Consider the following 16,598-nt stretch of genomic DNA (forward strand, 5'->3'; position numbering starts at 1 on the left):
AACACCATGGAGTTAGAACATCTTTTCAGGTGAAACTCTCAGACCCAAGAAAATAGAGATACCTTAGCGCTGAGCTAATTCCACAGCCACCTCAATACACAAATGGAGATTCTGAGACCAGCATTGGCACCGTGCCTGAGGTTCTAAAACCCAGGGCTTCTGACTCGCTTCTTCAGTAATGTGGATGGAGGGGGTGACATTAGCTGATGAGAAAGATTTTGGTTGTAGAAAGATGGGGTTAACATAAATGAAGGTATACTGGGCCTGGTCTCCACTGCTGACTTCATGGGAAGCGCGCGCACACACACACCCCTCCAAGATCAGAGTAAACCCCTCACATCCCTGTAGCATGGCCCTGATTGTAAAAATAAAGCCCCAGTCAGAAGGGCAGAAACACGATGCCTCTCATGAGATTTGGACACCACTTTTTCAGTTTGTTTTAGCTGCTTTGCAATATGTACTGAAATAAACAGAAAAGGGAAAGAATTGTAACCTGGGCTGACAGACAACAAGCCCAACAAAAAGCAGATAAGAAATAAAATAAGGAAGATAACCCGCAATGTAAAATAAAAATAGTGCATTGTTGCATGCACTGATACACCTTTTTTTTTCTTTGAGAATTTACTCTTTCTTCCAGGCTGAAGCACAGTGGCTCAATCATAGCCGACCGCAGCCTCCAACTCCTGGGCTCAAGTAATCCTCCCATCTCAGCCACCCAAGTAGTTGGGGCTGCAGGCACCAGCTATGGTGCCCAGCTGATAATTTTTGAAAATAGGGACACTAGTGTATTCAGCAAATTTGAGTGTCTACTGTGCATCGAGCACTGTTCTGGGCACTGGGAGAGCACAGGGAGCAGAAAAACAAAGGCCCCTGTGCTCAGGTGCTCGGATTCTAGAGGAGATGCCGGACTCGCCTCCCACGGAAATACCATTCTCAAGCTCCAGCGCCTCCACCTACCCCAGCCCCCGGGTTTTGGAGGAAATTTAACTAAGTTGGAAAATGGATAATATCTCCATTCACATGTGGATATGATTTTAATGAAGGTTGCTTTTTGGTTTTTAGGGAGAAGAAAATGGCTTTCCAGATAGCACTGCAGATCCCCTTCCAGGTAAATCATTGATTCTAAAGATATCTGGGCTGATAGCTAGTGTGGCTAGATTAAAGAAAATTTGTGGCCGGCGTGGTGGCTCACATCTGTAAATCCAGCACTTTGGGAGGCCAAGGTGGGCGGATTATCTAGGTCAGGAGTTCAAGACCAGCTTGGCCAATGTGGTGAAATCCTGTCTCTACTAAAAATACAAAAATTAACCATGCATGCTGGTGTGTGTCTATAATCCCAGCTACTAATGAGACTGAGGCAGGAGAATCGCTTGAACCTGGAAGGTGGAGTTTGCAGTGAGCCAAGATTGTGCCACTGCACTCCAGCCTGGGCAACAGAGTAAGACTCCATCTCAAAAAAATAAAATAAAATAAAAAACATAATTTGAGACTATGCTTATCATTAACTTTTAAAATCTATTCTGCAGAATAGAGCAACTTTCTACCCATGGTGAACTGGAGGGAAAATTGTATCTTACAAAACTTCACAAAAGCCTTCAAAGAGTGTTTTCTCAGTGCTAACTTTCCTTTGCATGTACAGCAGGGTTCTGAATGGGCAGGTTTAGGATCAGGCCAGTCAGGACTGAGCAGATTATCCTTCCCTCTGAGTTCCTTTTTTTTTTTTTTCCCTGAGATAGAGTCTCACTCTGTCACCCAGGCCGGAGTGCAGTGGTGTGATCTCAGCTCACTGCAACCTCTGCCTCCCAGGTTCAAGCAGTTATCCTGCCTCAGCCTTCTGAGTAGCTAGAATTACAGGCATGCGCCACTCACGCCCAGCTAATTTTTGCATTTTTAGTAGAGATGGAGTTTCATCATGTTGTCCAGGCTGGTCTCGAACTCCTGACCTCATGATCTGCCCACCTCGGCCTCCCAAAGTGCTGGGATTACAAGGGTGAGCCTCCACACCTGGCCTTCTTCCCTCTGAGTTCTAAGAGCCGTAGCATTGGTGGAGAATGTGCTGTTTGTTGCTTGGTGGAAGGGACCAGCAGCCAGCTGGGTTATCTCTCTCCATGTGCCTTTGGCACTTAGGTAGTCAAAGCAGCCCTCCTGACATTAGGTCAGGCGTCAGTCCCTGCTCCTTTTCTGCTTTTAGTGTGTTTCAGCAAGGAAACATTAAAGTTCATTTCCCCCCTCCCTTTTTTAAATCATAACACAGACATTTTTGCAATGTTTAAATTTCTCATTAATTAATTAGAGAGGATAGAGAGTGAGGGAGCAAGCATTAAAATTATCTAGCAATGGCCAGGTATGGTGGCTCACACCTGTAATCCCAGCACTTTGGGAGGCCAAGGTGGGCAGATCAGTTGAGGCCAGGAGTTTGAGACCAGCCTGGCCAACATGACAAAACTCCATCTCTACTAAAATTACAAAAATTAGCCCAGCATGGTGATAGGCACCTGTCATCCAAGCTACTCAGGAGGCTGAGGAAGGAAAACCACTTGAACCTGGGAGGCAGAGGTTGCAGTGAGCCAAGATTGCTCCATTTCACTCTAGCCTGGGCGACAGAGCAAGACTTCGTCTCAAAAAAAAGCTAGCAAAATAATAATAATTAAAAAACCCATACCTCACCAACATTTTCTGCATCTTTTAAACCATACATTGACTGACTGGAGTCACCAGAGTTTTGTTTGTTTCTTTCTTAAGCAAGGTGGGGGACTCCTAGAGCCCTCGGGGGCAGCTGTCATCAGCCCAGGTGACCAAGCTGAAAAACCAGAACAGGCAGTGCATACTCAACATTTTTCTCCTTAGAAACATGGTATCAGAAAATACACCAATACCAACATGTGGGCACCGGTTATCTCTGGAGGGTGCAGTTCCAGCTGATTTTTTTTTTCATTCCATAGATTTTTTTTTTTGAGATGGAGTTTCACACTCTTGTTGCCCACACTGGAGTGCAATAGCACACCACTACGCCGGCTAAACATATTTTTAATAGAGAAGGGGTTTCACCATGTTGGCCAGACTGGTCTAGAACTCCCGACCCCAGGTGATCCAACTGCCTCAGCCTCCCAAAGTGCTGGGATTACAGGCGTCTCACTTCACTGTTGCCCAAGCTAGTCTCGAACTTCTGAGCTCAAGCCATCCTCCCACCTCAGCCTCCCAAAGTGCTGGGATTACAGGCATGAGCCACCACACCTGGTGAGTTTTAGTTTTCTTTCCACTATCCTATATTTCTAAAATTTCTAACATAAGCTAGTATCAGAACTGCCCCTCTGCATTTAATCTGTGTATACAAATGTATATATAACAAATCTGTGTATTTAATCTGGGAATACAAACGTACATATAACGAATGATCACATCGTGGTAAGCATACCTTGCTGCATGGTGAAATAACCAAAGAAATTTCTAAAAGGTTAACTGTGGCTGGTTAACTGTGGTCTGGGTAGTGGGAGCATTAATTTTTTCCATATGCTCATCTGAATTTTCAAATTTGCTATGACAAGCACATGTTTATTTTCTAATTTTAAAAATATGTATTTAAACTCTTTAAAGACTAACACCCCACACATTCATGTGTCATGTTAGCTAAAATAGAAATGAATACAGAAATTTGTTTAGAAATATGTATAAACCATTCAAGGACTCTTCTGAATGAAGGTCATTGTTAATTAGTAGATTAATTTTAATCAGGCTTCTTGTCATCTTCAAATATTTTTTACTTGTGTCAAAACGAACCACCAGAGTTTTGTTTCTTTTTTAGACAGAGTTTTGCTCTTGTTGCCCAGGCTGGAGTGCTATGGCACGATCTCAGCTCACTGCAACCTCTGCCTCCTGGGTTCAATCGATTCTCCTGCCTCAGCCTCCCAAGTAGCTGGGACTACAGGCATGCGCCACCACACCCAGCTGATTTTGTGTTTTTAGTAGAGGCGGGGTTTCACCATGTTGGTCAGGCTGGTCTCGAACTCCTGACCTCAGGTGATCCACCCACCTTGTCCTCTCAAAGTGCTGGGATTACAGGCGTGAGCCACTGCACCCGGCCTGAGTTTTAAAAAGAATAAACTTTCTCAACAAAGCAGGTAATACGATGGTGTGTTGGGAGCCCACCCCTGAGTGCTGTCTGAGTTGATACCTTCAGCACCTCACATGGTACTTGGCACACAAGAACACCCAGGTATTTTGTTTTGTTTTCCGTAAACAAATAGATGAGAGACATGACTTAATGGCTTTGCTCTTGAATGAACAACTGGCAAAAGCAGAGCTACATAGTCCATCTTCGAATGTATGTAGCAACTTAAGGAAAATTTGTTTTATTCACAAACACTAATTTGGCACAGAGTGAGTTCCAGGCACTCTTCTAAACACTTGACGCATGTGAGATGCTCATGACAGTCCTGTGCATAGGTCCTGTTCTTTTCTTCACCTTATAGATGTGGTGACTGAAGCCTGATCCTAAACGTGCCCCATTCAGGACCCTGCCAGCCCCTCACATGCAAAGGAAGGTTAGCACAAAGAAATACTCTTTGAAGGCTTTTGTGAAGTTTTGTAAGATACAGCTTTCCCTGCAGTTCACTGTGGGTAGAAAGTTGTTCTATTCTGCAGTACAGATTTTAAAAGTTAATGATAAACAGTCTCAAATTATCTTTTTATTTTATTTTATTTTTTTGAGATGGAGTAAAATCCACCCTCACACCCCCGAAAGCCCATCTCTGGCTGCTGACATCCTTTTCCCAAAAGCCTGCCACTTTCCATGGATGAAGCCCTGGGGCATTAACTCACAGCCTACTTTGTATTTCATTCTCCTCATTGGAAAGCCTTTTCTGTCTGTGATCCAGTCTACAGCTGGTGAAAATAAGCCACATGGGCAGGTGGAGGCACTGCCTTGGAAGGAGTCTGCAGAGGAGTGAGGGATGACAGCTGACAGTTTGGAATCAAGGAAAGAGGAAGAATACAGTTTGCACTCTACTCTCACCAGGAAAGCAAAGCCGCCCTGGCGGAACCCTCCGTACAGATGCTAGCACCCCTTGGGGCAGAGCACAGGGAAAGAAAAGACATTCCTACTCTTGCCCTGTGTTAAAACAACAAAAACAACCAATTATGTGTGGCTTATCCTGTTAAAGGAGCCATGAAAGCACATTTTCGAAAGTAAAACATGTTGGGCGTTTAAGGAATAAGACTCGTGTGTGTGCGCGCGTGTGTGTGTGTGCGCGCGTGTGTGTGTGTATTTAATTGCCCAAATTGGAATTCTGATCTCATTTCTCCATTGTACCCAATAAATCGAAGCATCATTTTTTTTTTTTTGAGACGGAATCTCACTCTCTCATCCAGGCTGGAGTGCAGTGGCGTGATCTCAGCTCAATGCAACCTCCGCCTCCTGGGTTCAAGCAATTCTCCCGCCTCAGCCTCCCGAGTAGCTGGGATTACAGGTGCACACCACCACACCCATCTAAGCATAACTGTTTTTTAGGGGTTTTTTTTTTTTTTTGAGACATGGTTTCCTCTGTCATTCAGGCTAGAGTGCAGTGGCATGATCTCAGCTCACTGCAACCTCCACCTCCTGGGTTCAAGCGATTCTCCTGCCTCAGCCTCCTGAGTAGCTGGGATTATAGGCACGCACCACTATGTCCGGCTAGGTATAACTATTTTTTAGTTTTTTCTTTTTGGAGACATGGTTTCCTCTGTCATCCGGGTAGGAGTGCAGTGGCGCAATCATGGCTTACTGCAGCCTTGAACTTCTGGCTCAAATGATCGTCTTGCCTCAGTCTCCTGAGTAGCTGGGACTACAGGCATGTGCCACCACACCTGGCTGATTTTTAAAATTTTCTGTAGAGACAGGTCTCACCAAAGGCATCACTCCTATGTTTATAAACTGAAAAAATAATTGAAGAAAAACCCTGGTTCTGTTACTCTCTTCTAGTGGCAGTGATACAACACTTTTGCACCTGATGCCAGCTTTTCAAGGATGACTTTCTGGTGACCTTGCATAATTCATCACTTGCCTAATCTAACTTTCCCATAGAAATGAATGTAAAATAGGATTTCATATTTTTCAAATTACGTCCATGAAGTGACATAGTTAATATGTCTGTGTCACATCATTTCAAAACCACATGATTCAAATTCACATAAAATTCTATGCTGAGTTTTAACCTGGGTCTTTTTTTATTTTTGAGACAGAGTTTCGCTGTTGTTGCCAAGGCTAGAGTGCAGTGGCGAGATCTCACCTCACTGTAACCTCTGCCTTCTGGGTTCAAACAATTCTCCTGCCTCAGCCTCCCGAGTAGCTGGGATTACAGGCACCTGCCATCATGCTGGCTAATTTTTGTATTTTTAGTAGAGATGAGTTTTGCCATGTTGGCCAGGCTGGTCTCGAACTCCTGACCTCAGGTCTCGAACTCCACCCACCTCAGCCTCCCGAAGTGCTGGGACTACAGGTGCGCACCACCACACCCAGCTAATTTTTGTATTTTAAATAGAGATGGGGTTTCCCCATGTTGGCCAGGTTGGTCTCGAACTCCTGACCTCAAGTGATCCACACACCTCGGCTTCCCAAACTGCTGGGATTACAGGCCTCAGCCACTGCACCCAGCCCAGCCTGGACCCTTTTGTATGTGAGAGTTTGCTTCTTCTTTTCACATACCTTCTCTACTCCAATTTTGTTTGGTGACAAATTGAGGCCCAACATGATTTACTTGCCTGGATCCACGCAACCTGTCAGTTGGATTCCCTGGTGCTGCCGTCGACTTAATGTCTCCTTAAAAGGATGCTTTAGAGAAAGCAAAATTATGTTGTTTTTCCCCTTTGGTTAAGAGATCAAACGCCCACCAAAAGCCCTTGGGTCAGTTTCCTAGTAGATAAAAATAATTTTTCGTCACTTTCCAAAAGCTGCTAACGTGAAACTCTTCTGATGAATAATGTGGGGTGTGTGTGTGTGTGCACGCCTGCGTGCCCCAAATTCCAGTGATATATCAAAGCCAGAAACTGGTATTTTAAATATGTTTATTTCCAGCCACATTGGAAACCACACACAGAAAAAAAAAAGCATGATTGTACCCCCTATGACTATGACTGCAGAAGGATGTGACTCTACTTCAGCACTTGTTGGCATTTTGTAGGCTCCAGATCTGATCATGCACCTGGGATAGAGTTATTTTATTTTAGAACCACATACTTTGCTATCTCTGAAGTTGCCAATATAAAATGATTATTCTCTAATTGTTTTGAACTAACTCAAGACCTGGTTATCCTGGGGAGCACCCTTACAAATGATCTGAGAGCTAACAGACCTCTTGGAGCAGTGGAGGGAAACACTTCTGTGGCAATTGCTCTCCAAAGCCAGAGTGTGCAAGATAAAAGGGCATCTCCCCTGCAGGGAGGCACATTAAGTCAATCTCTGATCCGCTGCCAACATCCTGACTGGGGTGGTTTCTACGCTCAGCTAATCATGACGTTTGTGAATTCTGAATCTTGTCCCAATTCACAATTAACTGTTAATTGACCCATATTTTATAACCCTCCAGCCATGAACTTACGAGTTGGATACAGGCAGTACCAGACATTCACTGTTTTTTTTTTTTTTTTACAAGTGTTTTAAATGACATCGATGAGCATGCTTGATTCCTAAACTCTTCTTTACAGTATAATTTTAAAATATGTGAGTGAGAAATGATGGAGAGGAGGGAGATGGGGAGAAATGCCCCATGGAAAACCCAGACTAATTAATCAGGATCTCTGAGGGTAGGACCAGATATCAGGGTTTTGTAAATTTCCTTGGGGGTTTGGTGGGGTGGAGGTGGGGAGGTCCATCCTGTGGCCAAGGTTGAGGACCACTGCTTTTTTTTTTTTTTTTTGAGACTGAGTTTCACTCTTGTTGCCCAAGCTGGAGTGCAATGGCAGGATCTCAGCTCACTGCAACCTCTGCCTCCCAGCTTCAAGCAATTCTCCTGCCTCAGCCTCCCGAGTAGCTGGGATTACAGGTTTGTGCTCCCACGACACCACATCCAGCTAATTTTTTTATATTTTTAGTAGAGACAGGGTTTCACCATGGTGGCCAGGCTGGTCTCGAACCCATAACCTTAGGTGATCCACCCACCTCAGCCTCCCAAAGTGCTGGGATTACAGGTGTGAGCCATCGTGCCCGGCCAGATCACTACTTTTTAAAAGACCCTTTTAAAAATATTTTTTAAAGGTTTGGTTTTTTTGAGACAGGGTCTCACTCTGTCTCCCAGGCTGGAGTGCAGTGACAAAATCTCAGCTGACTGCAACCTCTGCCTCCCAGGCTCAAGCGATTCTCCTGAAAAAGGCTGTTGGCTATTAATACTTCCCCACAGCTATTCTATTCATCGTTGCATGCTTCTTACTGTGTGCTAGAATGGGAGCTTTAAAGGATTATCTCATTTAATCCTCACAACCACCTGTGGGAGAGGTGTCATTATCCCTGTTTGGAGAGTGAGACAGGGGCTTAGCAAGCTCAGTAACCTGTCCAAGCCACACATCTGCACAGGGTTAGCTGTCTCTAAAGCTCATGCTGTTAATCTCTATGGTACACAGTGTCCTCCTTCTCCATAGCAATCTTGCAGCTGCCTTGTTAACGCCAAAGAAACTTGGCGTCAGCTGGTTTGAAAATTTCTAGTTAGAGAGCTCTTCTTGGGCTGCCAAGAAGCCCAATTTCTAATTTGATTTTTTTTTTGAACTATGTCACACTCCTCATTCATTTGATGTATTCATCAAATATTTATTAAGCACCTGCTGTGTGCCTGGTATGCAGCAGTGACACCAGACATGCAGAGTTCTTTTCCTCTTGCAGCTTATATTCTAGTTGGGAAAGAAAAACAATAAACACAAAATCAGTAATCATTTCATATGGTGGTAGGTGCCTGGGGAAGATAAGCCAGGGTCATGGGATTAAGCCCGGCAGGGGGAGGGTGCCATTTTAGTTCAGAAGGGGCAGTGAGACTCTAACAATGCAAAGGACCCAGCCCGTGGAGATCTAAGGCAGGAGGATCCCAGGGACAGGAACTGGCTGGGGCAAAACTCCTGAGGCTGGACTGAGCTCAGTGTTCTAGGACAGGAGTGGGCAGTGAGGAGCAGCGGAGGAGGCTAGCTGGGAGATGGCCTGGGGCCTCTTTCTTCCCCTGCCTCCTTCAAAAAATAAAACTAGCTGGGTGTGGTGGCTCACACCTGTAATCCCTACAATTTGGGAAGGTGAGCTGAGTAGATTGCTTGAGTCCAGGAGTTCGAGACCAGCCTGGGCAACATAGTGAGACCCCCCCCCACCGCCTCCCATTTCTATCAAAAAAATAAAAAAAATTAGCCTGGTGGTGCGCACCTGTGGTCGAAGCTACTCAGGAGGCTGAGGCGGGAGCATTGCCTGAACCCAGGAGGCGGAGGCTGCAGTGAGCCATGACTGTGCCACCGCACTCCAAGCTGGGTGACAGAGCGAGGCTCTCTCTCTAAATAAATAATAAATCTAAAACCTCATATCTTGGAGCACAGTGGCACGATCACGGCTCACTGCAGCCTCAATCTCCTGGGCTCAAGTGATCCTTCCTTTCAGCCTCCCAGATTGCTGGGATTACAGGTGTGAGCCACCATGACTGGTCAGGGAGAAATTTTTTTCCCCAGGGTGCTTTTTCTTTTTTATTTCCATAGGTTACTGGGGAGCAGGTGGTATTTAGCTACATAAGTAAGTTCTTCAGTGGTGATTTCTGAGATTTTGGTACACCCATCACTCAGTGTACACTACATCCAGTTTGTAGTCTTTTATCCCTCACCCACTCCCCACTTTTCCCCGAGTTCCCAAAGTTTATTGTGTCATTCTTTGCATTCTCATAGCTTAGCTCCTGCTTACGAGTGAGAACATACGATGTTTGGTTTTCCATTCCTGAGTTACTTCGCTTAGAATCGTAGTCTCCAGTTCCATCCAGGTTACTGCAAATGTCATTAATTCATTCCTTTTTAATGGCTGAGTAGTATTCCATCATATATATATATCTCTCACATTTTCTTTATCCACTCATTGATTTTCATGTAGTTCTAATCATAGAATTCATACATTCTTTCCATCTTGCACTTTTCACGTCACAAACATTTTCTAGGTTGTTATACTGTCTTCATAGTTACTTAAATAATATCCCATCAAGTAGTACAATCATTTATTTCACTAGTCCCCTAACTTTAGACATTTTGGTTGTTTTTCAAACTTAATAATGTAAATAACACCATGATAACATCGTTTATGTAAATACATATTTTGGATTATCTCCTTAGGCTGGATTCCCAGAAGTCACATGAGTAGGTCAGAGTATGAGTGTCATTTTCATGGCTCTTGTTTTATTCCCTTTTAATTTACACTTTTTTTTAAAATTTACACTCAAGATTGCTGGTTTGCTGCCTTATGGTCACCAGAGTTACTCCCTCAGTCCAAATTATTTACTTTCCCAAACTGGGAAGGCCATAACTCAATGTCATATATGTAGTAAAGGTCATCATAACCTTCCCCAGAATTTTCCAAGCCAGTGATCTCTAAAGTGGCCCTTGGCTGTTAAAATCTGAATTCAAATGTCTCATGAGACTCAATGTTGTAGAATTTAAGCTGTTTAACTTGCCATGTTGTTTAGACACCACTTAATACTTTATTACAAATGACTTGTCAATGCCTTTCAGCTACGGACTTTGTCCTCCTACTCACATGCCTCCTGCTAATACAATGAGGCCACAGATGACTGAATCTTTAAGATTCGGTAGGGGCCAGGCTCAGTGGCTCATACCTGTAATCCCAGCACTTTGGGAAGCTGAGGTGGGTGGATCATCTGAGGTCAGGAGTTCGAGACCAGCCTGACCAACATGGCGAAACCCCGTCTCTACTAAAAGCAGTACAAAATTACCTGGGCGTGGTGGTGGGCACCTGTAATCCCAGCTACTCCAAGGCTGAGGCAGGAGAATCACTTGAACCTGGGAGGCGGAGGTTGCAGTGAGCCGAGATTGCTCCATTGCACTCCAGCCTGGGCAACGAGAGTGAAACTCTGTCTCAAAAAAAAAAAAAAGAAAGATTCATTAGAAAGGCTGCCCTTCCTCTGGGGTGGGAGCATGCTCTTCATGCTGAAGCTCAGCTGAAAAGCCTCCTGCTGGGTTCTCTGCCTCTTTCCATCCCAATGCACACACCCCAGGGTGTTGACTCCACTTCAAAGGGAGCCATGGGTGAAGAAAACATAGGTAAAGGCACAGGGCTGATAAGAGGGTTGTAAATTCAAAAAGTAAGAATTCTGGCACTATCAACTATCACTTGTTTTCAAATATGCATATGGAGTGGATATTCCAGTTTTCATGTCTGTGTTGTTTTTTTAAAAAAGACCTTTCAAAGAACTGTGCAGTTTTTTACACTCTGACATGCTGTGTTTGGTGTTAAACTGTCAGGGCTGACAGGTCACTTGGAAGGGGCAAGGGTGGAGGCACATGCGAGTGTGGGCTGGTTACTCACGGGCACTGCAGAGTCTGGCCCACACTGGACCCTTGTGCCCCAGAGAGACTGCTGTTGGCTGGAGCCCTTATTCTGGCCAGCAGTGTCATCAGTGCACACTGTAAGACATAGTCTTGGAAAGAAAGGGAAACTGGCTTTAAAAACTCTTACACTTTCCAGCAGAGTAACCCATCTTTGGCTATAGAAAATAACACAGCCAGGTGCAGTGACTCATGCCTGTGATCCCAGAACTTTGGGAGGCCAAGGTAGGCAGATCACTTGAGTCCAGGAATTCAAGAGCAGCCTGGGCAACATGGTGAAACCCCATGTCTACAAAAAAAAAAAAAAAAAAAAAAAACGATTAGCCAGGTTTGGTGGTACATGCCTGTAGTCCCAGGTACTCGGGAGGCTGAGGTGGGAGGATCACTTGAGCCCGGAAGGTGGAGGTTGCAGTGAGCTGAGATGGTGGCACTGCACTCCAGCCTGGGCAACAGAGTGACACTCTTTCTCAAAAAAATAAAAAAGAGTAACACATTATTAGAAATGAGTATTCTGAAAGTCTTCTATATGATGCTTTTGACAATTCAGCAGGAAAATAAATGATGTAAGAAATGAATACATATGGTAGGCTCCTTGTTGACCTGTGGACCATATTGTTTCTCCCTGCAGAGATCAGCAAGGACAACTCCTGCAAAGAAAACTGTACTTGTTCCTCCTGCCTGCTCCGGGCCCCCACCATCAGTGACTTGCTCAATGATCAGGACCTATTAGATGTGATCAGGATAAAGCTGGATCCATGTCACCCAACGGTGAAAAACTGGAGGAATTTTGCAAGCAAATGGGGGATGCCCTATGATGAATTGTGCTTCCTGGAGCAGAGGCCACAGAGCCCCACCTTGGAGTTCTTGCTCCGGAACAGTCAGAGGACGGTGGGCCAGCTGATGGAGCTCTGCAGGCTCTATCACAGGGTCGACGTGGAGAAGGTTCTGCGCAGGTGGGTGGAGGAGGAGTGGCCCAAGCGAGAACGTGGAGACCATTCCAGGCACTTCTAGAGCGCTTCTTCTTCCTTCCTTGGCCTCTTTGGACGTTGAAACAACCACGAGTCAAGAAGGAATGTGAATCAGTTCTTTTGTAAGAGTTTGGGATAAGGACGTGGAACGGCGGACACTGGTTTTCCCCAGAGTTGGCGGTTTTGTGGAGGGGTAGCTTGTTTTGGTGGCGGATCTCTGTTTATTTTTGCACATCTGTTTTAATTTAATATTTGAATCTGGAATTAGGAAAAGATATTTTCTAGTCTCCTGTAAGGGCCAAAGTCCTACAATCGGAATGGATTCACGCCATGATGAAAATAAAACGATCCTCTCCCTGATATACGGCTAAAGATTTAAATAGTTCCCGAGACTGTTGACAGCCCCAGACATGTACACGACATTATATGTAACATCCCTCCTGATCAGGGCCATTCCCACAGTTTCAAAGAAAACAGCAATGAGGAACGCTCACGTTGGTGTCTGCAACACCCTCTGCTTCTCTCCTAGGTGATGAGACCCAGAAGCTAGAAATTCACCATGTCTATTCTCAACCATGCCAGGGAGATCTTTGACTCTCGTGGGAATCCCACTGTTGAGGTTGATCTCTTCACTGCAAAAGATCTCTTCAGAGCTGCTGTGCCCAGTGGTGCTTCAACTGGTATCTATGAGGCCCTAGAGCTCTGGGACAATGCTAAGACTCGCTATATGGGGAAGGGTGTCTCAAAGGCTGTTGAGCACATCAATAAAACTATTGCACCTGCCATAGTTAGCAAGCAACTGAATGCCACAGAACAAAAGAAGATTGACAAACTGATGATCGAGATGGATGGAACAGAAAATAAATCTAAGCTTGGTGTGAATGCCGTTCTGGGGGTGTCCCTCGCTGTCTGCAAAGCTGGTGCTGTTGAGAAGGGGGTTCCTCTGTACCGCTACATCGCCAACTTAACTGGCACTTGTGAAGTCATCCTGCCAGTCCTGGCATTCAGTGTCATCAATGTCGGTTCCATGCTGGCAACAAACTGGCCATGCAGGAGTTCATGATCCTTCCAGTGGGTGCCGCAAACTTCAGGGAAGCCATGCACACTAGAGTGGAGGTTACCACAACTGAAGAATGCCATCAAGGAGAAACGTGGGAAAGACACCAATGGGACTGAAGGCAGGTTTGCTCCCAACATCCTGAAGAATAAAGAAGGCCTGGAGCTGCTGAAGCCTGCGATTGGGAAAGCTGGCTACGCCGACAAGGTGGTCATCAGCCTGGACGTAGTGGCCTCCAAGTTCTTCAGGTCTGGGAAGTATGACCTGGACTTCAAGTCTCCCGATGACCCCAGCAGGTACATCTCATCTGACCAGCTGGCTGACCCGTACAAGTCCTTCATTAAGGACTACCCAGTGGTGTCTATTGAAGATCCCTTTAACCAGGATGACTGGGGAGCTTGGCAGAAGTTCGCAGCCAGTGCAGGAATCCAGGTAGTGGGGGACGATCTCACAGCGACCAACCCAAGGAGGATTGCCAAGGCCATGAATGACGAGTTGTCCCACTGCCTCCTGCTCAAAGTGAACTAGACTGGCTCCATGGCCGAGTCCCCTCAGGCGCAAGCTGGCCCAGGCCAATGGTTGGGGTGTCATGGTGTCTCACTGTTCTGGGGAGACTGAAGATACCTTCATCGTGGACCTGGTGGTGGGGCTATGCACTGGGCAGATCAAGACTGGTGCCCCTTGCCAATCTGAGCACTTGGCCAAGTACAACCGGCTCCTCAGAACTGAAGAGGAGCTGGGCAGCAAGGCTAAGTTTGCCGGCAGGAATTTCAGAAACCCCCTGGCCAAGTAAGCTGTGGGGAGGCCAGCCCTTCAGTCACCTGTTAGCTAAGTAGACCCCTCCGCTTGTGTCAGCTTGGGCAGCTTGAGGCCCCTGACCAACACTGGCAGGGGCCCCTGCTAGTTAGCTCCCCTCGACCACCGCCATGGAGTTCGCACCGCTTCCTTAGAACGTCTACAGAAGCCAAGCTCCCCGGAGCCCTGCTGGCAGCCCTAGCTTTGCAGTCATGTAACTGGCCCAAATCATTGTTTTTCTCGCCTTACTTCCCACCAAGTGTCTGGAGACATGTGAGCCTCCAGGGTCATCTCCAGGGTGGCCACAGGCAAGATCCCCAGTGGTTTTGTGCTCAAAATAAAAAAGCCTCAGTGACCCATGAGAAAGAAAAAAAGAAAACGGCAATGAGAACTGAACCTGTCTTGTTGGTTTATTGTTATAAAGTACATTGGTGAATTAACACGATGCTGGTATTATACCGTGATACTCTTCAGGACACCTGCCTGATCTTTTTTATGTAAATATGTTTATAATCTGTGGACTATCCGTAATGTCATTTGCTCGAGTATTTTTAAAAAGACATACAGAAACTGATGGTTATTGGGAAAACAGGAAGTAGGGAGGTAATAAAGGCCGTGGGAATAGTGGTTGACAAAGAGAGTACTCCAAATCCCCTTTGGTTACCCTGGACTTTAAAAATTTTAATGTGATATTTAGGCCAGGCGTGGCGGCTCACGCCTATAATTCCAGCACTTTGGGAGGCTGAGGCGGGTGGATCACTTGAGGTCAGGTGTTTGAGACCAGCCTGGCCAACATAGCAAAAACCTGTCTCTACTAAAAATACAAAAATTAGCCGGGAATGGTGGCGGGCTCCTGTAATCCCAGCGACTCGGGAGGTTGAGGTGCCAGAATTGCTTGAACCCAGGAGTTGGAGGTTGCAGTGAGCTGAGATTGCGCCGCTGCACTCCAGCCTGGGCAACAGAGAGAGACTCAGTCTCAAAATAATAATTAATAATAATAATTTAATATAATATTTACTTTTTCATCCCGTACATAAGGCTGAGTGCTTCACCCCTGAGAGAAAGCTCAGTTAAGAAATAAATGAAAATCCCGTAACCTATTGGTGAAATGTAACCATCTCCAGCTCCTATGAGCCCAGCTTAAAACAGGGCCCCGTCTCACCACACAGCAGTTTAGACAAGAAGAGGGAGTCTTATGTGGACGCTGGGAGGGAAGGGATTCCTTCAAATGCAAACCTTAAAGGATTTTAAACAAATGAAAAATTTGGTTCAAAGAATATCTAATGTTCTTATTTGATGGTTTTAGAGAAGGGAAAGTGTGGGGCATGGGGGTTTGTTATTGGAAAGATCAGATTTTCTAGGTTATTTTGGGGGAAAAAGATAAAAGGCAAAGCCTTGGTTTGACTGGCAATTCCATGAAAGTGCTATTTGATTTTGATTATAGGCTTAGAAAATTAAGACACTTAGTTCAGTTTGGAAGGATTCTGTATAAGTCTCTGATTAAAATAAGCAAAAATGATGAGTAACACTGATTTAGTGCAACAGAAAGATTTGAGATTAACTCAAAAGAAAGTGATTTTCTAATCCACTGTATTTTTTTCCACTAACAATTACAGTGGTTTTCATTAGGTTGCTAACACATGAAGTCAGCCTCGCCATCAACTGTAATCTCTAAACTAGCAAAATCTATTGTAGAGACATACTTATCACTTCTGATTTAGTGCTACTCTCGCCTGGCTCATCTTCTCTTGTCAGATTTATGAGATAAATGTCAGATTTATCACCAGACATATTGAAAGTAACAGCCACTAATAAAGTGTTGAGATTTTAAAAAATAGATTCTTCGGCAAATTGGTGCTCGGAGAGGCAGTGATTACACATTTTTGTCAGCCATGTTCCAGGCACTACACAGAAGCCATGGGAGTTCTCACCATCTACGAATTGGATTTGATGTCTCACATCCTCATTAAGCTACATGTGACACATTCTCACTTATTAGCCCAGAATTCACTATGGGGAAATGGAAAAGGGCATTCCATTTCTACATTTTGGAGAAGTGGAGTTGAAAAGGCTGTGGGTGTTCAGTGCTTTGTGTAGCAGACCCCAGCAGTCTGACACTGCACCCCTTCTAACCTGCCACCCCTGGGGATGCAGAGTGGATCTCAGGGTGACAATCTTCCGCACATGACTGCCTGGCCAGGTGCCTCCATAAAGCCCCCTCCTTCCCCCATCTCCACCCA

General features: G+C 45.3%; 1 protein-coding gene and 1 pseudogene across 3 annotated transcripts in view; both read left to right on the forward strand.

The window, feature by feature from the left end:
• Positions 1-12,549, forward strand: part of EDARADD (EDAR associated via death domain) — a 48,717-nt gene extending 36,168 nt beyond the window's left edge. For all 3 annotated transcript variants that reach the window (XM_021677272.2, XM_021677273.2, XM_064383624.1), the window contains exons 5-6: positions 1,063-1,108; positions 12,167-12,549. In XM_021677272.2, coding sequence (XP_021532947.2) covers positions 1,063-1,108; positions 12,167-12,549 — 429 coding nt within the window. The remainder of the gene's footprint in view (positions 1-1,062; positions 1,109-12,166) is intronic.
• A 501-nt stretch (positions 12,550-13,050) lies between these two features.
• Positions 13,051-16,598, forward strand: LOC135277506 (alpha-enolase-like; annotated as a pseudogene).

Source organism: Aotus nancymaae, unplaced genomic scaffold (assembly GCF_030222135.1).
Source record: "Aotus nancymaae isolate 86718 unplaced genomic scaffold, 86718_ANA_hifiasm-v0.15.2.pri h1tg000032l_0, whole genome shotgun sequence".
Lineage (NCBI taxonomy): Eukaryota > Metazoa > Chordata > Mammalia > Primates > Aotidae > Aotus > Aotus nancymaae.